Here is a 15,322-nt window from a genome sequence, read left to right on the forward strand (position 1 = left end):
TGCCAGTTTTAGCTGTGAAATGAGCCGTAACACGCACAGGTCAAATATCGGTATGAACTGCCCCCCGAAATCTTTTTGTGCATAAATTCACTTTCTGATTAAAACTGCACTTCACAATACTATAATCTTTGTATTTAATAAAATTACAAGGATGGCATGCCTCCAAGTAGAAATTACTTAAGAAGCTAAAGCAAATGTTGCTGGTATAAAAACCAGCTGCTACAGCATTTCAGAAACAAGTTCATTGAAAACTTTTAGTGCTATAAACTGTTTTTTCCAGGGAAAAAAAAATAGTTGCACTTGGAGGGGGAAAAAAACAACCAAACAAACAATAAAAAAATCAAACCAACACATTAAGCCATAGTTACATTATTAAAAAACAAAGGACACAAACTTTAAAGGTCTTATTTCACCTACTTGTAGTCTCTTTCCCAGAATTTGACAGGCCTGGCATATGAAGTGATGAATATTGCACTTCCCAGAAAAGGATTCAGTGGAGTAGAGAAGAAAGCTGACACAGCTGCTTGGACAAACAACATTGCAGAATCTACAGGACAACAGAATTAAGGAAAGCAAAGCAACAACTACTATTCCCCCCCCCGCCCTCTCAAGCTTCTGTGATAGTACCTGAAATAGACAACAACACCAATTAAGAGCAAAACAAGATCTCTAAGAATTTTTATGCAGCAAAGTATCTTTACAGAATTTCCATCAATAAGGGGATTATTTTTGTTTTTAAAAATAGAAATAGGTGACAATTTGGCACTAGATATGGTGGTCATTCTCTTTCTCAAAATTCTACGGATAATACTAACTCAACACTCCATCCAAACCAGTCTACAGAAGCTTAAAATGCAAAATTCAAGAACTAAAAGCATAGTTAGTGACTCTCGAAAAAAGGGGAATAACCATCAGAAGAAAAGCTGTGTCATTTTCAGAATGAAGTAACTCCTGCTCCATGTTTCTTTTATGTCAGAATTCTATTCCTACTCTACCTGCTACTGTATAATTCAGAGCACTGTAGCACAGCAGAAAGTCTGCACAGTTTTTCATAAATACTCAGTACGCAAACCTGTTCATTCAGCAGATTTAGCCCATAATACATAATCCATTATAATGTAAGCCTCAGAAGTTACAAATACACGACTTCGGGAAAAAGTCTGCATTTTCAAAGGATACGTGGCACAGCAAAGGGCTGGGCAAAAGCATGGAAGGCAGATCCCCATGTGATCTGCCAAGGAGCAATGTAGGTATATACAAATCTCAATTTATAAAAGAGTTCCCAAAGCTACAAGAAAAAAAAAAAAAAAAGAAGGAAAAAAATAAGAAAAATTTAGTGATTTAGCTAAAAAACAACATTTGCAGTACGCAAATATCATAAGGAATTTACTGGTCACCCTAGAATTCTTACTGGTCTACCAGAAGCCTTGAGACTTACAAGAAGGATGTAATAATGACGCAAGTAACATAATATGCACTTTATTGTTCTACTAACATAAACTCAAGAGATGTTTAGAAAGTTACATATGCTTTCTCAGGCAAACCTAAGTGCTTTGGGAAGGAAAAGCCTTCGCCATCTTACAGCATATTGATTACAGCACCAATAGGACTAATGATCTGGAAGATTACTTATCAGTTATGACTAGCTGTTTCCCCTTCTGGATGACCTGAAACACTAGAAATAGAGGGTTAAAGTTACCTTGCTGAAGAGTATGGACATGAAGAAGAGATCTAGCAGCATGGTCTCAGTAAAACTTTTGTAATCAAAAGTAAAGAAGAGCACTGTGAAAATAACAGTCACATACTGGCACGTTGGGCTACTAAATGATGAACGCAGTAACTTCAAGCCAGCTATTGTGATCATTAAAGCACCCAACCTGTGTAAGAAATTCACACAAAACAGTTACTTATCTGCTGTCCAAAAGGGGTTTAAAGACCACCTAAATCAATGCTATCATGCAATGACCATCTCTTCAACTCAAGGTTTAGATTTGGCTCTGCTTTTAGAGTTTAGGGGAGGTGGGAGGTTTGACTTGTTGATTTATTTTTTTTTAAAGACCACTTCAGCTTTTTTTTTTTTAAAGGTTACTATCCAAGTTATTCTATCAGTATTCTCAAGCCAACCAATGTTCAAAGACTAGCATTAAGAGTCTTGCTAAAAAAAAAAAAAAACAACCAACAAAAAACCAAAATCAAAACCTCAGAGGTGAAATATCCTTGTACTCTGAACAAGAAACCTGGTCTTTAATTTAGGTTATGAATTTTGAGATGCAAAAATACTAGAAGTGCTCTAGATTAATCAGCAAGAGGATGTTAATAAACACTGGATTATCATTATTTCCTGAATGACTATACTGCTCTAGCTTATATTGTGAGAATTCTAACAATGATAAACTTACAGCAATATCCTTTTTCAGCGATAGCTACTGACAGATCAAAGAGTTACAAAAACAATGTTAAAGTAACATAATGGCAATATTCCTCTGACAGGTCTTGTAGTGTCAAGAGTAATGAACCCAAAGCAAGAACTTACTAGATCCAAGGATTTATTCAACTTTACAAAGACAACAAACCACCTCTATTAAAAAAAAAAAAAAAAATATTCCCAACACACCCTCCCCCAAATACATATTCCATTTTGTTTCAAGATTTATTTTCTCTAAACACTTCTGTTCTAAATCAATAGAACTTCAAATCCAAAAAAGCCACCTTGTCTCACTGTTCTTGGAGGTGAAAAAACACAGGGTCTATTATTGAACTCTCATTTGCTAAGACAGTCAGACACACTGCTTGAGGGATTGTAACTAAGGCCCAATTTAAGAGGCAGTGTGCAATTCCATCTGGATAGAGATTATACTTAGGGGCTGGGTGGCCTAGGGAATTCCTTTATGAGGGCAGAAAGTTGTAGAGGGGCTGCAGGCTGGCACATCAACTCAGGGAACACAATACAAGTCTTAAGTTTACACCTGACAAAATACCAGAACATACTGTCATTATCTTCAACTTGCAGTCTGGACAATCACATTATAGACTCTGAACAAGGAAATTCCAATATCACGCTACTAGATAATCCTGCAATCTGCAATCATTATCTTATATGCTATGAATGGAATGATTTATCTTTGTGTGGCTTCCTAGTTTAACACTGTAATACTCCATTCAGTTTAAGTCAGCAAGGTGACTTGGTTCTATAAGAGCTTTCAAATACAGAAAAACTTTTATTTATTCCTTGTCTTAATTTGAAGGTAATAGGATTAACTGTCTTCCCATCAAGGCCAGAACTCACTAAATTTCCATTTACTACGGTAGACATACTCAGATTACTTGATAGCCTTTTCTACTTACTCAGTATCCAGTTTCTTTGGACTAGCAATATTCTTAGCGCTGCTGCTAAGCTCATTGAGGACTATCAGTGGATAGATAACATTCTTCTCTACAAAAAGGAGCCAAATGTGAAGCTTCTCAAACCACATAACATGTGCAGCATCTATCAAGACAGATTAAAAAGAAGAAATCAGATTGCAATGTCAAATCAAACTCAGATAACAGAATAAAGATTCTTGATCCAAGTAACTTGTGGAGTCAAACACCAACTGTATTCTCACACTTGACTTCGACAGTTTTATCTGACTGATATAAAGAGAAGCCTCTTCTAAGCTACTGTTGGTAGCCCCAGTAGCATTGTTGCAGTTACACATCTACAAAATGCATTACAATGTAACCGTTTGAAAGCTACCTGCTTCCTGCACATGGCAGGAAACAAGCTGGGTTGCCACCTCTTCAATAATTTCAACATTGATACTGACGAAGCTGTTAGACATTACACATTTTATTTCATACAAAAGGATGTTTTCCAACCATATTTGAACCGAAAGATTTCTGGTTTATGCCACCACAATGTGGAACAGCATATGGAATCTGCCAACACAAATGTCTGAGACTTAAGAACTTCTTTTAAACTCCTATAACAATTGCAAAAAAACATGACAGGACTGCTATTTCAATTAAATGCAAATAAAGATAATGAAAAAATTTATTTTACAAGGCAGTACAAATATAGGCTGGAAAAGCCTATGTCAATTGTTATGTTAAACATTGCTGCTTTAACATATAAAGGGTTAAAGGTATACTTGAAAGAGGCTAGAAAAAGGCCCACCCCTCTTCATTGCTATGACTGTCTGCACATGCCTACATGAGCTTTAGCAAAAACTGAAGTTTCTTTTCTACAACAGAGGCCATAAGGACAACTATTCGTTGACATGGCATGATTTCTCAAGTTACAAGGACCAAACTGGGAGATGATACAAACTTATATTTAACATTACCGGATATGACTTTCACCTTTCCTGAAAACAGTACTACATATGGAAATCTGAAGTCAAGTATCAGCAAAAGGGCACCAGCTGTAGCTTCGCTAGTTTCGCAGATCAAAAATCTAAGGCACACAATTACACTTTTCACTTTTTCCTCCAAATTGAGTTTGCAATCATGTTACAATTACTATACGTATTTATCCATCCTTACACTCAATCACTGAAAAAAGTCCACAATTTAGACATTAGTGAAAAGACCACACTCCACAGCTGCTACAAAGGTAGCAAGTTTGCAAATCAGTGTTGATAATTGTCTGCTCCCGAAAGCAGCAGAATGCCCACTACTGTCATCCTTTCATTACTGTCTTATCTTGAAAACTAATTGAAGAGAAAAAACAAAAATAGCTTCAGTTGTTTCTGGAAATTTCTAACTAAAAATGGCTTAAATCTGCTGTTAACAATAAAAACATTCCAACAATGGAGACCTCACAATCTACTGCTACATCTATTAATACCAGAAAACTCATCAGCAGTATGACTAACTTCTTATTTTCTGCAGCCTCCAGGGAAAGATCTCATGGAAATGCAGACTTTAAGACAAGGTACAAGTATATGTCCACACAGATCAAACAGCAAGACTGCTCCCTTAGTGTGCCTTTCCTTTAGCAGGCCACTTGTACTACCTTCTGCTGTTAAACATGTCAACAGTACCATTAACAATCCAACCCATATCAAGATGAAGTCTCTGACAGCATTCACCACACCTAATCCTCTAAAACATTTTAAAACTTACTATCTGGAAGAAATACCTAGTGAAACATACTCTACCTTTATAAAAAATTATTAAGGCAACCATTAGCACACAATATTTTGAAGACTGTGTTTTAATGGAACTGCTCTGAGATAATATTATCACATGTAATACATTGTCATCATCAGTTAAGAGATACATGAAATGTCATGAAATCAAAGCATGAGAAACTGAGAAACTAAGACATTTCTAGATAAGATGTCATTAAATACTCCAGTGGCGAGAATAATAAAGAGGAGAGATTAAGCCTATCAAGAGGTAACAAGTTAGTCAGTAACTACAGCAATTTCAAAATGCATCACAAGTGATACTTACTTCGGACTTCAAACTGATAATATTCCTTGGTTTTCAGCAGCGGGTGAGAAAAGCAATGCCAAGGAAGTTGCTTTCGGAGTTGAGGCAGAACATAATGGGTCACAAAGCCTACCGTACCCACCAATGCATAGAGAACATAACTTAAAATAGGCTAAAAAGAAGAATTGAAGAAATTAAGGTTTGCATTTTATAAACAAAATCATACACCAATAATATAATATCTTTTCCAGCATCTAGGCAGGTGCTCCTGTAACAGTAAGTTGGGAATGTGTTTCTTCATGAGAAGCTGTACTACCAACTTTAAGATGAAACAAGAAATGCCTGTGAGAGAATAAACCACCTATTTCTAACAAATTTTCACTAAGTTGAGAAGTATTTTAAAGTACAAGTAGCACACCAATTTTCCTTCATAGTTCATTGCTTCTGACTCATTTCATCTTATAAAAGATAAAGCTGTTTTTCTCTAAAGGCTGAACCCAATTTACATGTTCCATCTGCTTGATAAAAGAAGGTATAAGCATAAGGAAAAACAAATCACTGATCTTGTATTCTCTTGAGAAGAGAGTGAATAAGCAGCCTCCCACCAAGATCAAACTCTTTCACAGAAGTCACAAAATACTACTATGCTAACATGGTACAAAGGCTGGATTTCATAATAATGCTTTCTATACACTAAAATTTTCTCTAGATATATCATAGCAAAATTAGGATTGCATTACCTTGCTATGTGCTCTTGATTCAGAGATTCTGTGATGCCTAAGCCTATTGAACTATACAACTGGTGAAGAGCACATAGCTGAGTTTCTCAAAAGTGGGAGAAAGCAACATTTGGGAGGAATGCTGAAGCCCAGCCGTATAAGAGAAGAGGTATTCCTTAGAAAAAACTAGTACACCTGCTTAAGTAGTACACCTCACCTGAAAACCTGAAGCTACCTAAATGCATATGCTTTTTAAAATTAGTTTCTTACTGTAACTATAGGCAGCAGCAGGAGGGTAAAATCCTTCTAAAATAGACGCAAGAAACATTCATTTGCCTGCCATAAGGCTGCTCATAAGCTAACCAATGGTTCCATTACAGGAATACCAAAATAAGAGATTCAGTAACTGAAACTTTTTAGGCAAATGCCTTTACTTAAAATCATTCAGGCACAGGATCTGGTCTCATGTCATCATCATCAAGTAGGAGTCATATACACACACATTAAAAGTATCCAAAGCAGTAATATTACCTAGACTGACAAGTAAACAACTTGAAACTCAAAGGCTCTTTCAAGTCCTGTAAATAACCATCCCAGTAAAGGAGTACTTCCCTATACTATAGTTTACGAAAAGCCACGCTAGCATGCAGTTGCTGAGTCAAAGTTCAGCCCCTCGATCTTAAAAAAAAAAAGGTTTTATTCTTAATTTTTAAAAAGTTTCATTTTTCCTTACTCTAAAACGATTCTGACACTATTTAACTGAGATAGATGAAAAAAAAGAGGGCATTTTGTGTCAGAGATGAAAATAAAAATCCAGAATGTAAGAAACTAGGAAAGAGTAGGGGAAGAAGAGTTTTTAAGCACATAAAACTGGAATGTGGAGGTGTTCAGTTATGTACTTGTCACACCATGTATTTAAAGACCGTCTAAAACTAGTCAGGAGACCCGGTACACTATCAGAATAAGCGTTCTATCCCATTAGAGTGTGTGTGTGTGTGTATATATATATATATGACAAACAGCAGACATGATTGAACATCTTACCTGTAAAACTGTAAATACTGTACTGACGTGAATTGCAAAATAGAGTACACCAATGACTATACACACAATCAGGTCAGACTGCAATCGCTCACTCTGGGGAGAGAGTCAAAAAGTAATTTTAGAAAATACCAGCTTTGGTTGTCCTCTTCAGAGCCTTAATGCCCAGGAGCAGTAACACTCAAACTGATTAAAGATTTTCAAACTATACTAGCGTTAATTACTTTCATTGAAAACAAATATTACAGCTAAGAGCATTAGTTCAAATGAGTCAAGTGGAAAGATGCATACCCAAAGTGGGGCAGAAGAAATTAATATACCAAATACATTCTCTCTTTCACTCCGGACTGTGAGGGGGTATAAGGACTCCCCTGCAGCACCAATGAAAGAGCTGGATGGGCTAAAAAAGTTTCCCATTTATGATCTAAGAATTGCTTAGATTATGGGGCAATTAGGAGCTCCAGGAGAAAGCTGACAGCTGTTTAAGCACAGAAACAACAACCAGGTGGAACAACTAGGCTCTTTAGTCCTTTTCCCCCCTCCTTTGTAGAACAGTAAAGGATAGCTTTGGAATGACCCTGAGGACAAGTCCAAATTTACCATTACCCCTAAAAAAAAAAATCAAGACAAGCTGTTGATAACAGGCAAAAAAAAAACCCCAAATCAGTAATGTCAAGACTCAGTCACAAGGGGGCAATACGTACTTAGGGCCACTCTAACTCAGCATCTCCAAGTTTAGACCTTTTCCCACTCTGTAAATACAGTATTAATATTTTCAGCCTGAAAATCATTAACAGATTAACTACTCCAAAAATCAGCCAAATAATTACAGAAATTAGTGCTGCAAGGTCTTAACTTCTTGAGATACAACTAATGTTTTTATTTTAAATCAGTACGTCATGATTTAAAAAACACTGAAAGAAAAAATATATGATTCCTCAGCTCCCCTGCACCCTTGGTGACCAACAACACAGTTTGAGAGCTCAAGAGGAGCTTGCAGTTCCTCAGGTCACTCCCTCCTGTTAAGCATTAAAAAGCACTGCAGTTTCGGTGCTCTAAATATTTATTTGCAGTTTCCACACACTGTATCTTGTCACATTTCTGCCTGCTGTACTAAGAGAATCTAACCTGTTATTCCCCTACCGCCAAGCCCTATACAGGGTTAAATGAATTTCCAACCTTCTTTGTTCAAGTTAAACATACTAAGCTTCTGAAGTCTTTTACTTACTGCTCTACTGTCTGAAAAACAATCTAATGTTTAAATATTACTACTTTCATAAACACGTAGAGTGAATTTGTACTAAAAATCCAAAGCATGTGCTAAAGTAAAAGATATAGGTTACATATGCTCTTTAAAGAAAAAAAAAAATCCACAAAAAAAAAAATCACTTTCCATTTTTATTTTCTACTTCTGGAACAGTGTGCACAAAAGCTCTTGCTCACAATTACTAGAAATACTGAGTTTATGTAGTTTTGCCACCATTAACTCTTTCCCCACTAAAATCTGCACAAAAGCAAATATAATTTATTATTATCAATATGAGCTAGAAGAAAATCATCAATGGTACTTCACCGAATTCATGCTAGCGAATTTCAATTCTGCCACACGCCACCCTTTTAAACAACTTAAATCGTAATATAAGCACTATGCTCTTAGTGTACTACCTTGGTTCATCTGCAGGTTTAAAGGAAATGCTCCAATATCCATCCTAATCAACATCACGGTAATTAACAAGTGTTGTGAGCTAAGTAAGATCCAGATTGATGCCACACAAGCCAACATAAAATAAATGCTTAGATTGAATTAAAAAAAACCAAAAACCACCAACAATTAAAAAGTCTGCTTACCACAGAATTTCTAAGCTTTTCAGGTAAAGGATCTTTTACTTCAGACAGAGGATCTTCGGGGTTTTTGTCTTCAGAATTGGGAAAAAATTTTGATTGCACTAAAGAGCTTAAAGAAAGACAAAAAAGAACCCACTGAAAATCATATATTGTTCTATGAGGTTTTAGAAGAATAACAAAGTCAAAAGTTCTATTATGAGTTGACTACAAGAAAAAAATAACCCTAGCATATTAGTGCTTTCACATAACTATGCAAATTTACAAAGATGAGATCACAACTTCAGAAAGAATTAGTTCTCTGGTTACACACAATGACCTCGATTAAAGATGAGTAGCTAGATGTTGTTCGAACAGCAGTTTCTCCAGTACCAACAGGAGTAACTGAACAAATACTGAATTTTAAGTGGAGTTCTTAGCACTCACAAAATAAAACTTTAGTTCATAAATAACTGAACAGAAATGTAACCTGGTGCAAAGTTCAGAAGTAGTCTACTTCTCAACCCCAATTAGAAAACCAAGAACTCCTTGGTTTAATTCAGACTTTAACAGCAACAACAAAAAAATCTATGCTACCCTGAGTAATTAAAGAATTAGCCATGCAGACTGAACTACTAAATTCTTAGCAGACCTTGACGGTATTAATGCCCAAAAAACTTATACCTGAGCTTTTAGAAGACCATATGCAGCACTACTAGCCGTACTTAGGTGTCTCACAAGCCCTCCGTGGGATTCTTATTACAACACCCTATGTGGTACAGATTATTTGTATTATTTCATTTTATGGACAGAAAGCTCACTACAGAACAAGCCCTAGATCTTCAAATGCAATTACATATTGCAATGCTTAACTATGCCACATCTGGCTAAATAGGTGAACCTGTAGGTCAAATATAAGCATCCAGGCTATAGTACTTGGAAAGAATGAAAGAACAGGTATCTAGGGAGAAGGGTCTCATACCAACTGAATAAAGTCACCTGAACTAAGTGTAACAGGACAAGGTTTAGTTGTCAACCCAAAGATTACAATTTTCCTCTGTGTGCACACTCACGAATCATTAATCTCCCTGTTAACAAAAGAGGCCCCTCACTATCTACTCCAGACTACTGCTTATCAAATTCATCCAGCATTATGGCTAAATTTAAATCCAAGTTCAAGCTCTGCCTAACCCAGGTATGTGACTGAGACTCTATTGGCTACTCTGTGGGAGGTGTTTCTCCTCCTGGAACTATTTTTTTTTACAAACATAATTATTAACAGAGTCGGAAATACTCTCATCATCAGATCAATACTCCAACTCAGAATAGCAACATGAATACACGTTTCCCCATGCTAGAAGAGAATGCTCATCACCAAAACAAGTCCTTACTGTTTTGCATCTGAGATGAAATTATTTGAAGTGTTTTGAGCATACATTCAAGACAAGAACATAATAATGAATTAAATGAAATAGTTCAAAAACTCCACATGTAAGCTTCAGCTTAAACTAGTGCTTTGAGAACCTCTTTAAATACAGAATGGGTACAGGTTGTTGTGCACCACAAACGTACCAGCAGAATGATGGCATCTGACTATCATTTTGGAGAACATCAGCAGGCAGATAAATTAGATTTTGACATGTAAGTGATTTTCCAGAAGCCACAAAGAAAGGTTGTCATTAAAGGAGGAATCAAGTGCAAAATTTCAGAATTTTTAACTACTGAACCAATATCATACTGTGCAGTGGGTTAATGCACGGACTCCGTAGATGTGATACCAGAGACGTTTATTACAATTTACAAGCAGCTTTTATAGATCATTTTTCCAGCCACGATGTGTCCACACGCCCTTTGCTTAGTTATCATTGGTTACAACCAGTAGTGCACGCGCTTGTTTTAGCTTTGCTATCAGCTATGCCTAAAAAAGCATCATTTTCTAACTGCTAAGCTGAATGCCAGCCGCTCACACTCCCTTTTCCTTTTTATCAGCATTCTTTCTCTTTATCAGTGTTTCCCAACTTCGTCAAGAACACAGGCTTAAATCATCAAGGTCAAACCGCAACTATAACTGTGTGTATGATTCCACAATACTGTTTTTGATAATGCTGGTGACTACCAGTTCAAATAATACTAATATCTAATGTTATTTATAACGTTCCCTTGCAATTGCTTCTTCCTTGAGGAAGGAACACAAACTGAGTTACTTACAAAAGTACAGAAGGGTCACTACTTTGTCTGCTGAGATGATACGATATTGCCACTAACAAACCACAAAATATGGAAAAGAGAACTGGAATATGCTGCCCATCCCAAGAATCCTGGAGACAGAAATTAGATGTTAATAAAAAGGAGGCAAAGTATCTAACACTTATCTGACATATAAGAATCACGTATATTAATAGTAAGAGAATGGAAAAATTAACTACAATTCCACAAAAATGAAACAGGACTTTTAGTACAAAAATATTCTCTATATTTATCTATGTCTAACATAGCATACAACCCTTAACATCTTAATTCATTAAAGAGTCATCAGTTTTCATAACTCATGAAGAATTTCTTGCATTCCTTGAGACCACAGGTTCTTAGAGTTGCATTTAGTCACTTCTTAATTTTGGAAGTTACATATGTTTTTACTTAGGTTTATTTTTTTCTAGTGTGCTGAATTCAGATTAAACCAGTGATTTGATTTTGTTTTCATGATCTGTACTGGATCTGAAAAGACAGTGATTCTTTGCTAAAGCTTGTTTATCTTGAACAGACGTGTTTACAAAAGGCTAATGAGACAAATGTACAAATTCAGAGAAAGCTAATTATGTTCTGCAGATGATAGCATCATGGGAGTATTTCCTCCAGCAACTTTTTACTCTCTGTGACAGAGTGGAAAAAAGCAAGCCAAGTCTGTGTTGGAAGGCACACATGCTACAATTAACTGTGAACTGAGAGCATTTGATCAGTGACACACACCTGAAACCAACAAACAGAATCAACATCATTGTTTTCAAACAGGGCATTTCAAGCAAGGAAAGAGCTGTCCGTTTCGGGGATTATTTCCCCCCGCCCATCCTTTGACAGCTAACTCTAACTTTTAGATAGGCACACATCTTCACTTTGAAGATTTTCTATAACCTTATTGACTACAAACTATTTCCTGGTTTCTTTTCAAATAAAGATTAATTTGAAAAGACTATTTCTGGTTTGCAGCACTAGAAAAAATACTCGCAAGAGCCATTTGGAGAGGTTAACAACCCAACACATGAAGACTGGGCTAGAAAAAGCCACTTAGGTGATGTTTTTCAAGAAACAATGTAGAATAGAACTGAAGCTAAATGTCACGTTTTTGGCAAAAAAAATAGCCTGTTAGTGCAGGCACAAATCATATACCTTTTAAAAGCAAAATATCTGCTTTGTTCCTGCATTGCATCTCCTCTATTGACATCACAGCTGAGCCAGTATAAAACTCTACCAAATCAGACTATTATTATTAATTCTCTTTCTGCATATTTAAGCATCTAAGATACAAGGAAGCAGAGAACAAAACCCAAAACATTAACATATGCTCTGTCTAAAACTTTGCTCACCTTCAGGGCACCATAGCACAGTCCATACAATAATGCTACAGCCACAATACTACAGATAAAACTGTAAAGTGCTGCAAGCAGGCTTGTGGTAGCTGCATATCATAGAAAAGAAAGAAAAGTTAAATAGCATTATGTAATTAGGTTAAAATACAAAATACTTCCAGCTGTTCAATAAAGATATCAGCCCTCTAGTTGCAACACCCCTCTGATACGAAAATAAAAAATCCAACCCATAGCAACTACTGTATCCACTACAAATAATTTTTTTTTAAAGAGCAATTTACATAGCTTTATTTACCTTCTAATTTCTTCAACAGCATTAGCATAGGAATACTTAACAACCACAACAGAAACCAGCCAAGGAAGCAAGTATACCTTTTGACAAACTTACTAGGACAGTAATTCTACTTCTCAGTAATCAATCAGAAGACCTTTAGCCTTTTTAAAAATGCAATTAGCATTCCATGTTTAGAGGACGGGCATACAAACAGTGTAATCACTAAATTTTTTAACTGACTTACTAATCTGATGGATGCTCCTAATCTGATGCTTTTGCCACTGACATAAAAAACAACACTCACCATTGCCACCGAAGACATGAATATCCAGCTGTTCACAGAGATACATCATAAATGTATTCACCTGAGGCAGGAGACCAATGAAGAATACTATAGGGAAACATAGTGTAAACACTAGGGAGGAAAAAAAAATAGTTGAATAAGTTATGAACATGAAAAATACAGCATGGTAATGTACTCTTCAGTTTAAATTTAGGGCATCAAATACACCACATATCACCACTGAAGTATTTCTGCTACTATTTCTAAGGAAAGCATCCATGACATCAATCTCTACTTCAGTGACAGATTTCTTGTACTTCCGTTTTAATTCCTGTAGAAAAGGACACGGGCCAATTCAGGCTTTCCATTTTTATTTAGCAAAGATCATCCACAAGCGTTTATAGATTAGAAGATTTGTAAGTTTTTACTCACTGTAAGTGAGGCTTATCCCAGCCTAACTGCCTGCCGAGTTACGGGAGCACGCTAACACCAGCCACACTGACGTAAGAGAGGCCAAGCGTTTCACCTCTGGGTTTTCTGTCACTAATAGCATCTGACAACTTTACTCATTTTCCCACACAACTTCTGAAAAGTTCTCATTCTAAATGACTTTTTCTTGTAAATGAAAATGGGTAACTGTATGAACCATTAAACCTCTGTAAATTACCGGACATCAGAACCCAAAGATAAATGAATGCCACTTAATTTTAATACAGAGAATAGTATGTCCCAACCTGTATATATCATTTACTTTCCATATCAAGGCAAAAAAGATACAAAAATAACAATCTTTTACACAGCTGTTAAGTAGTTCAGATACAATTCACAAGCACAGAAGGATCAAACCATGAAAATAACCTTAGCAGACAAAATCTGACAGTTTAGGCCAGATTTTCTACAACCTTATTGACTTGTAGCTTCAGCAACCAAAAGAAGAAATGAATTTTCAAGTATCCTGTAAATCAATCACAAGTCTCAATTTTAAGTTTCTAACTTTACATCCACAGAATGGTTGGATATTGAAGGATATCACACGAGAAATATCTACAGTGAGATAGGTACTGAGAATCTGATTTTTTTTTTTTCCTTGCTCCTCGGTAAAGTTAAATAACTAAATGTTGTTTAAAAACATGCAGGTTCAGAGCCTGGGAAAAACATTGAGTTCTGCATCTTTTTACTGATACAAATTAGGAAATACAAGACTAAGCACCAGCTATTCAGGACCTGAAGAAAATATCTGTCAGAATTCTCAGTTCAACCTTTATCTCAAATCATTACTGAAGGAAGCCTACACAGGAGACAAACAATAGTGTTCTCTGACTGACAGGTTAAAAAGTTGTTTCATGAAGGCCTGTAAGTTAAACTATCTCGGGTCCACTGAAAATTAAATTACAAAATAGATCTAGGAATACATAATTCATAAAGAGTAGTTCAGCAAAAAGCCAACATTACTTATGTTTTTTAAAGTCTATAACAGAACAGCTCTCTAATGAGGACCACCTAAGTGAAAATAGAAAATAATTGTTATAGATGTGGAGCAGATTTAGACAAATTGATCAAGCCCAATATGTGGGACACTAAATAAATAAAATTATACCAGACCTCACTTGTCTGTTGGTAAGGACACAGCAATTATGTTATCTAAACAAGGTTTGCCTTGCCCTGCACCTGTGTTATTCTACTAGCTATGCCTGGAAATGGGAAAAAAGGCAGCTGAGATTTTTACTTTGTGCTAACAAAGTATGTTTGCTAGCAGCCAGCTTGCTTTGCAATACACACAAAGCTTTTTGAAATGGTGCTTCAGCAACATTAAGAGTTGCTCCAAAGGCAAGGGTGTGCTAGTTGGGGGGCCGGGGTGGGAAAGGCACTCTGCACTGTTGGGCAGGGGTTAGGTTTTTATTTTGGTTTGGTGTGGTTTTTTCCCCCCCCAAGAAAAAAGAGCTGTTCTGGCAATTGGTTTTTTATTGGTAGAACTGCTAAGAAATACAGACCACATAAGCTGGTGCAAGATACCTGAGGTAAAACATAAGGATCAAAAAAAGCACTCAGAACTCTTAAACTAGTAAGTTTTAAAAGATAATCCCAAAATGGACATAGCCTGGTGAAGATGTCAGCACATCATTTTAAAACTGGCAAAGACTCTTAAGTACTTTTTCAAAGTAGGTCACTTTCACAACACGCC

The 15,322-nt window shown here is 36.2% G+C and overlaps 1 protein-coding gene across 5 annotated transcripts in view; it reads right to left on the reverse strand.

Moving 5' to 3' along the window:
* Window positions 1–15,322, reverse strand: part of PCNX1 (pecanex 1) — a 96,618-nt gene that overhangs the window by 24,763 nt on the left and 56,533 nt on the right. For all 5 annotated transcript variants that reach the window (XM_086613823.1, XM_086613822.1, XM_086613820.1 and 2 more), the window contains 10 exons: window positions 13,162–13,272; window positions 12,581–12,672; window positions 11,208–11,317; window positions 9,027–9,132; window positions 7,182–7,274; window positions 5,440–5,590; window positions 3,346–3,487; window positions 1,700–1,877; window positions 1,180–1,288; window positions 418–547 (listed from right to left, as the gene is read on the reverse strand). In XM_086613823.1, the coding sequence (XP_086469949.1) occupies window positions 418–547; window positions 1,180–1,288; window positions 1,700–1,877; window positions 3,346–3,487; window positions 5,440–5,590; window positions 7,182–7,274; window positions 9,027–9,132; window positions 11,208–11,317; window positions 12,581–12,672; window positions 13,162–13,272 (1,222 nt within the window). The remainder of the gene's footprint in view (window positions 1–417; window positions 548–1,179; window positions 1,289–1,699; window positions 1,878–3,345; window positions 3,488–5,439; window positions 5,591–7,181; window positions 7,275–9,026; window positions 9,133–11,207; window positions 11,318–12,580; window positions 12,673–13,161; window positions 13,273–15,322) is intronic.

This window comes from Tauraco erythrolophus, chromosome 6, assembly GCF_009769465.1.
Source record: "Tauraco erythrolophus isolate bTauEry1 chromosome 6, bTauEry1.pri, whole genome shotgun sequence".
Lineage (NCBI taxonomy): Eukaryota > Metazoa > Chordata > Aves > Musophagiformes > Musophagidae > Tauraco > Tauraco erythrolophus.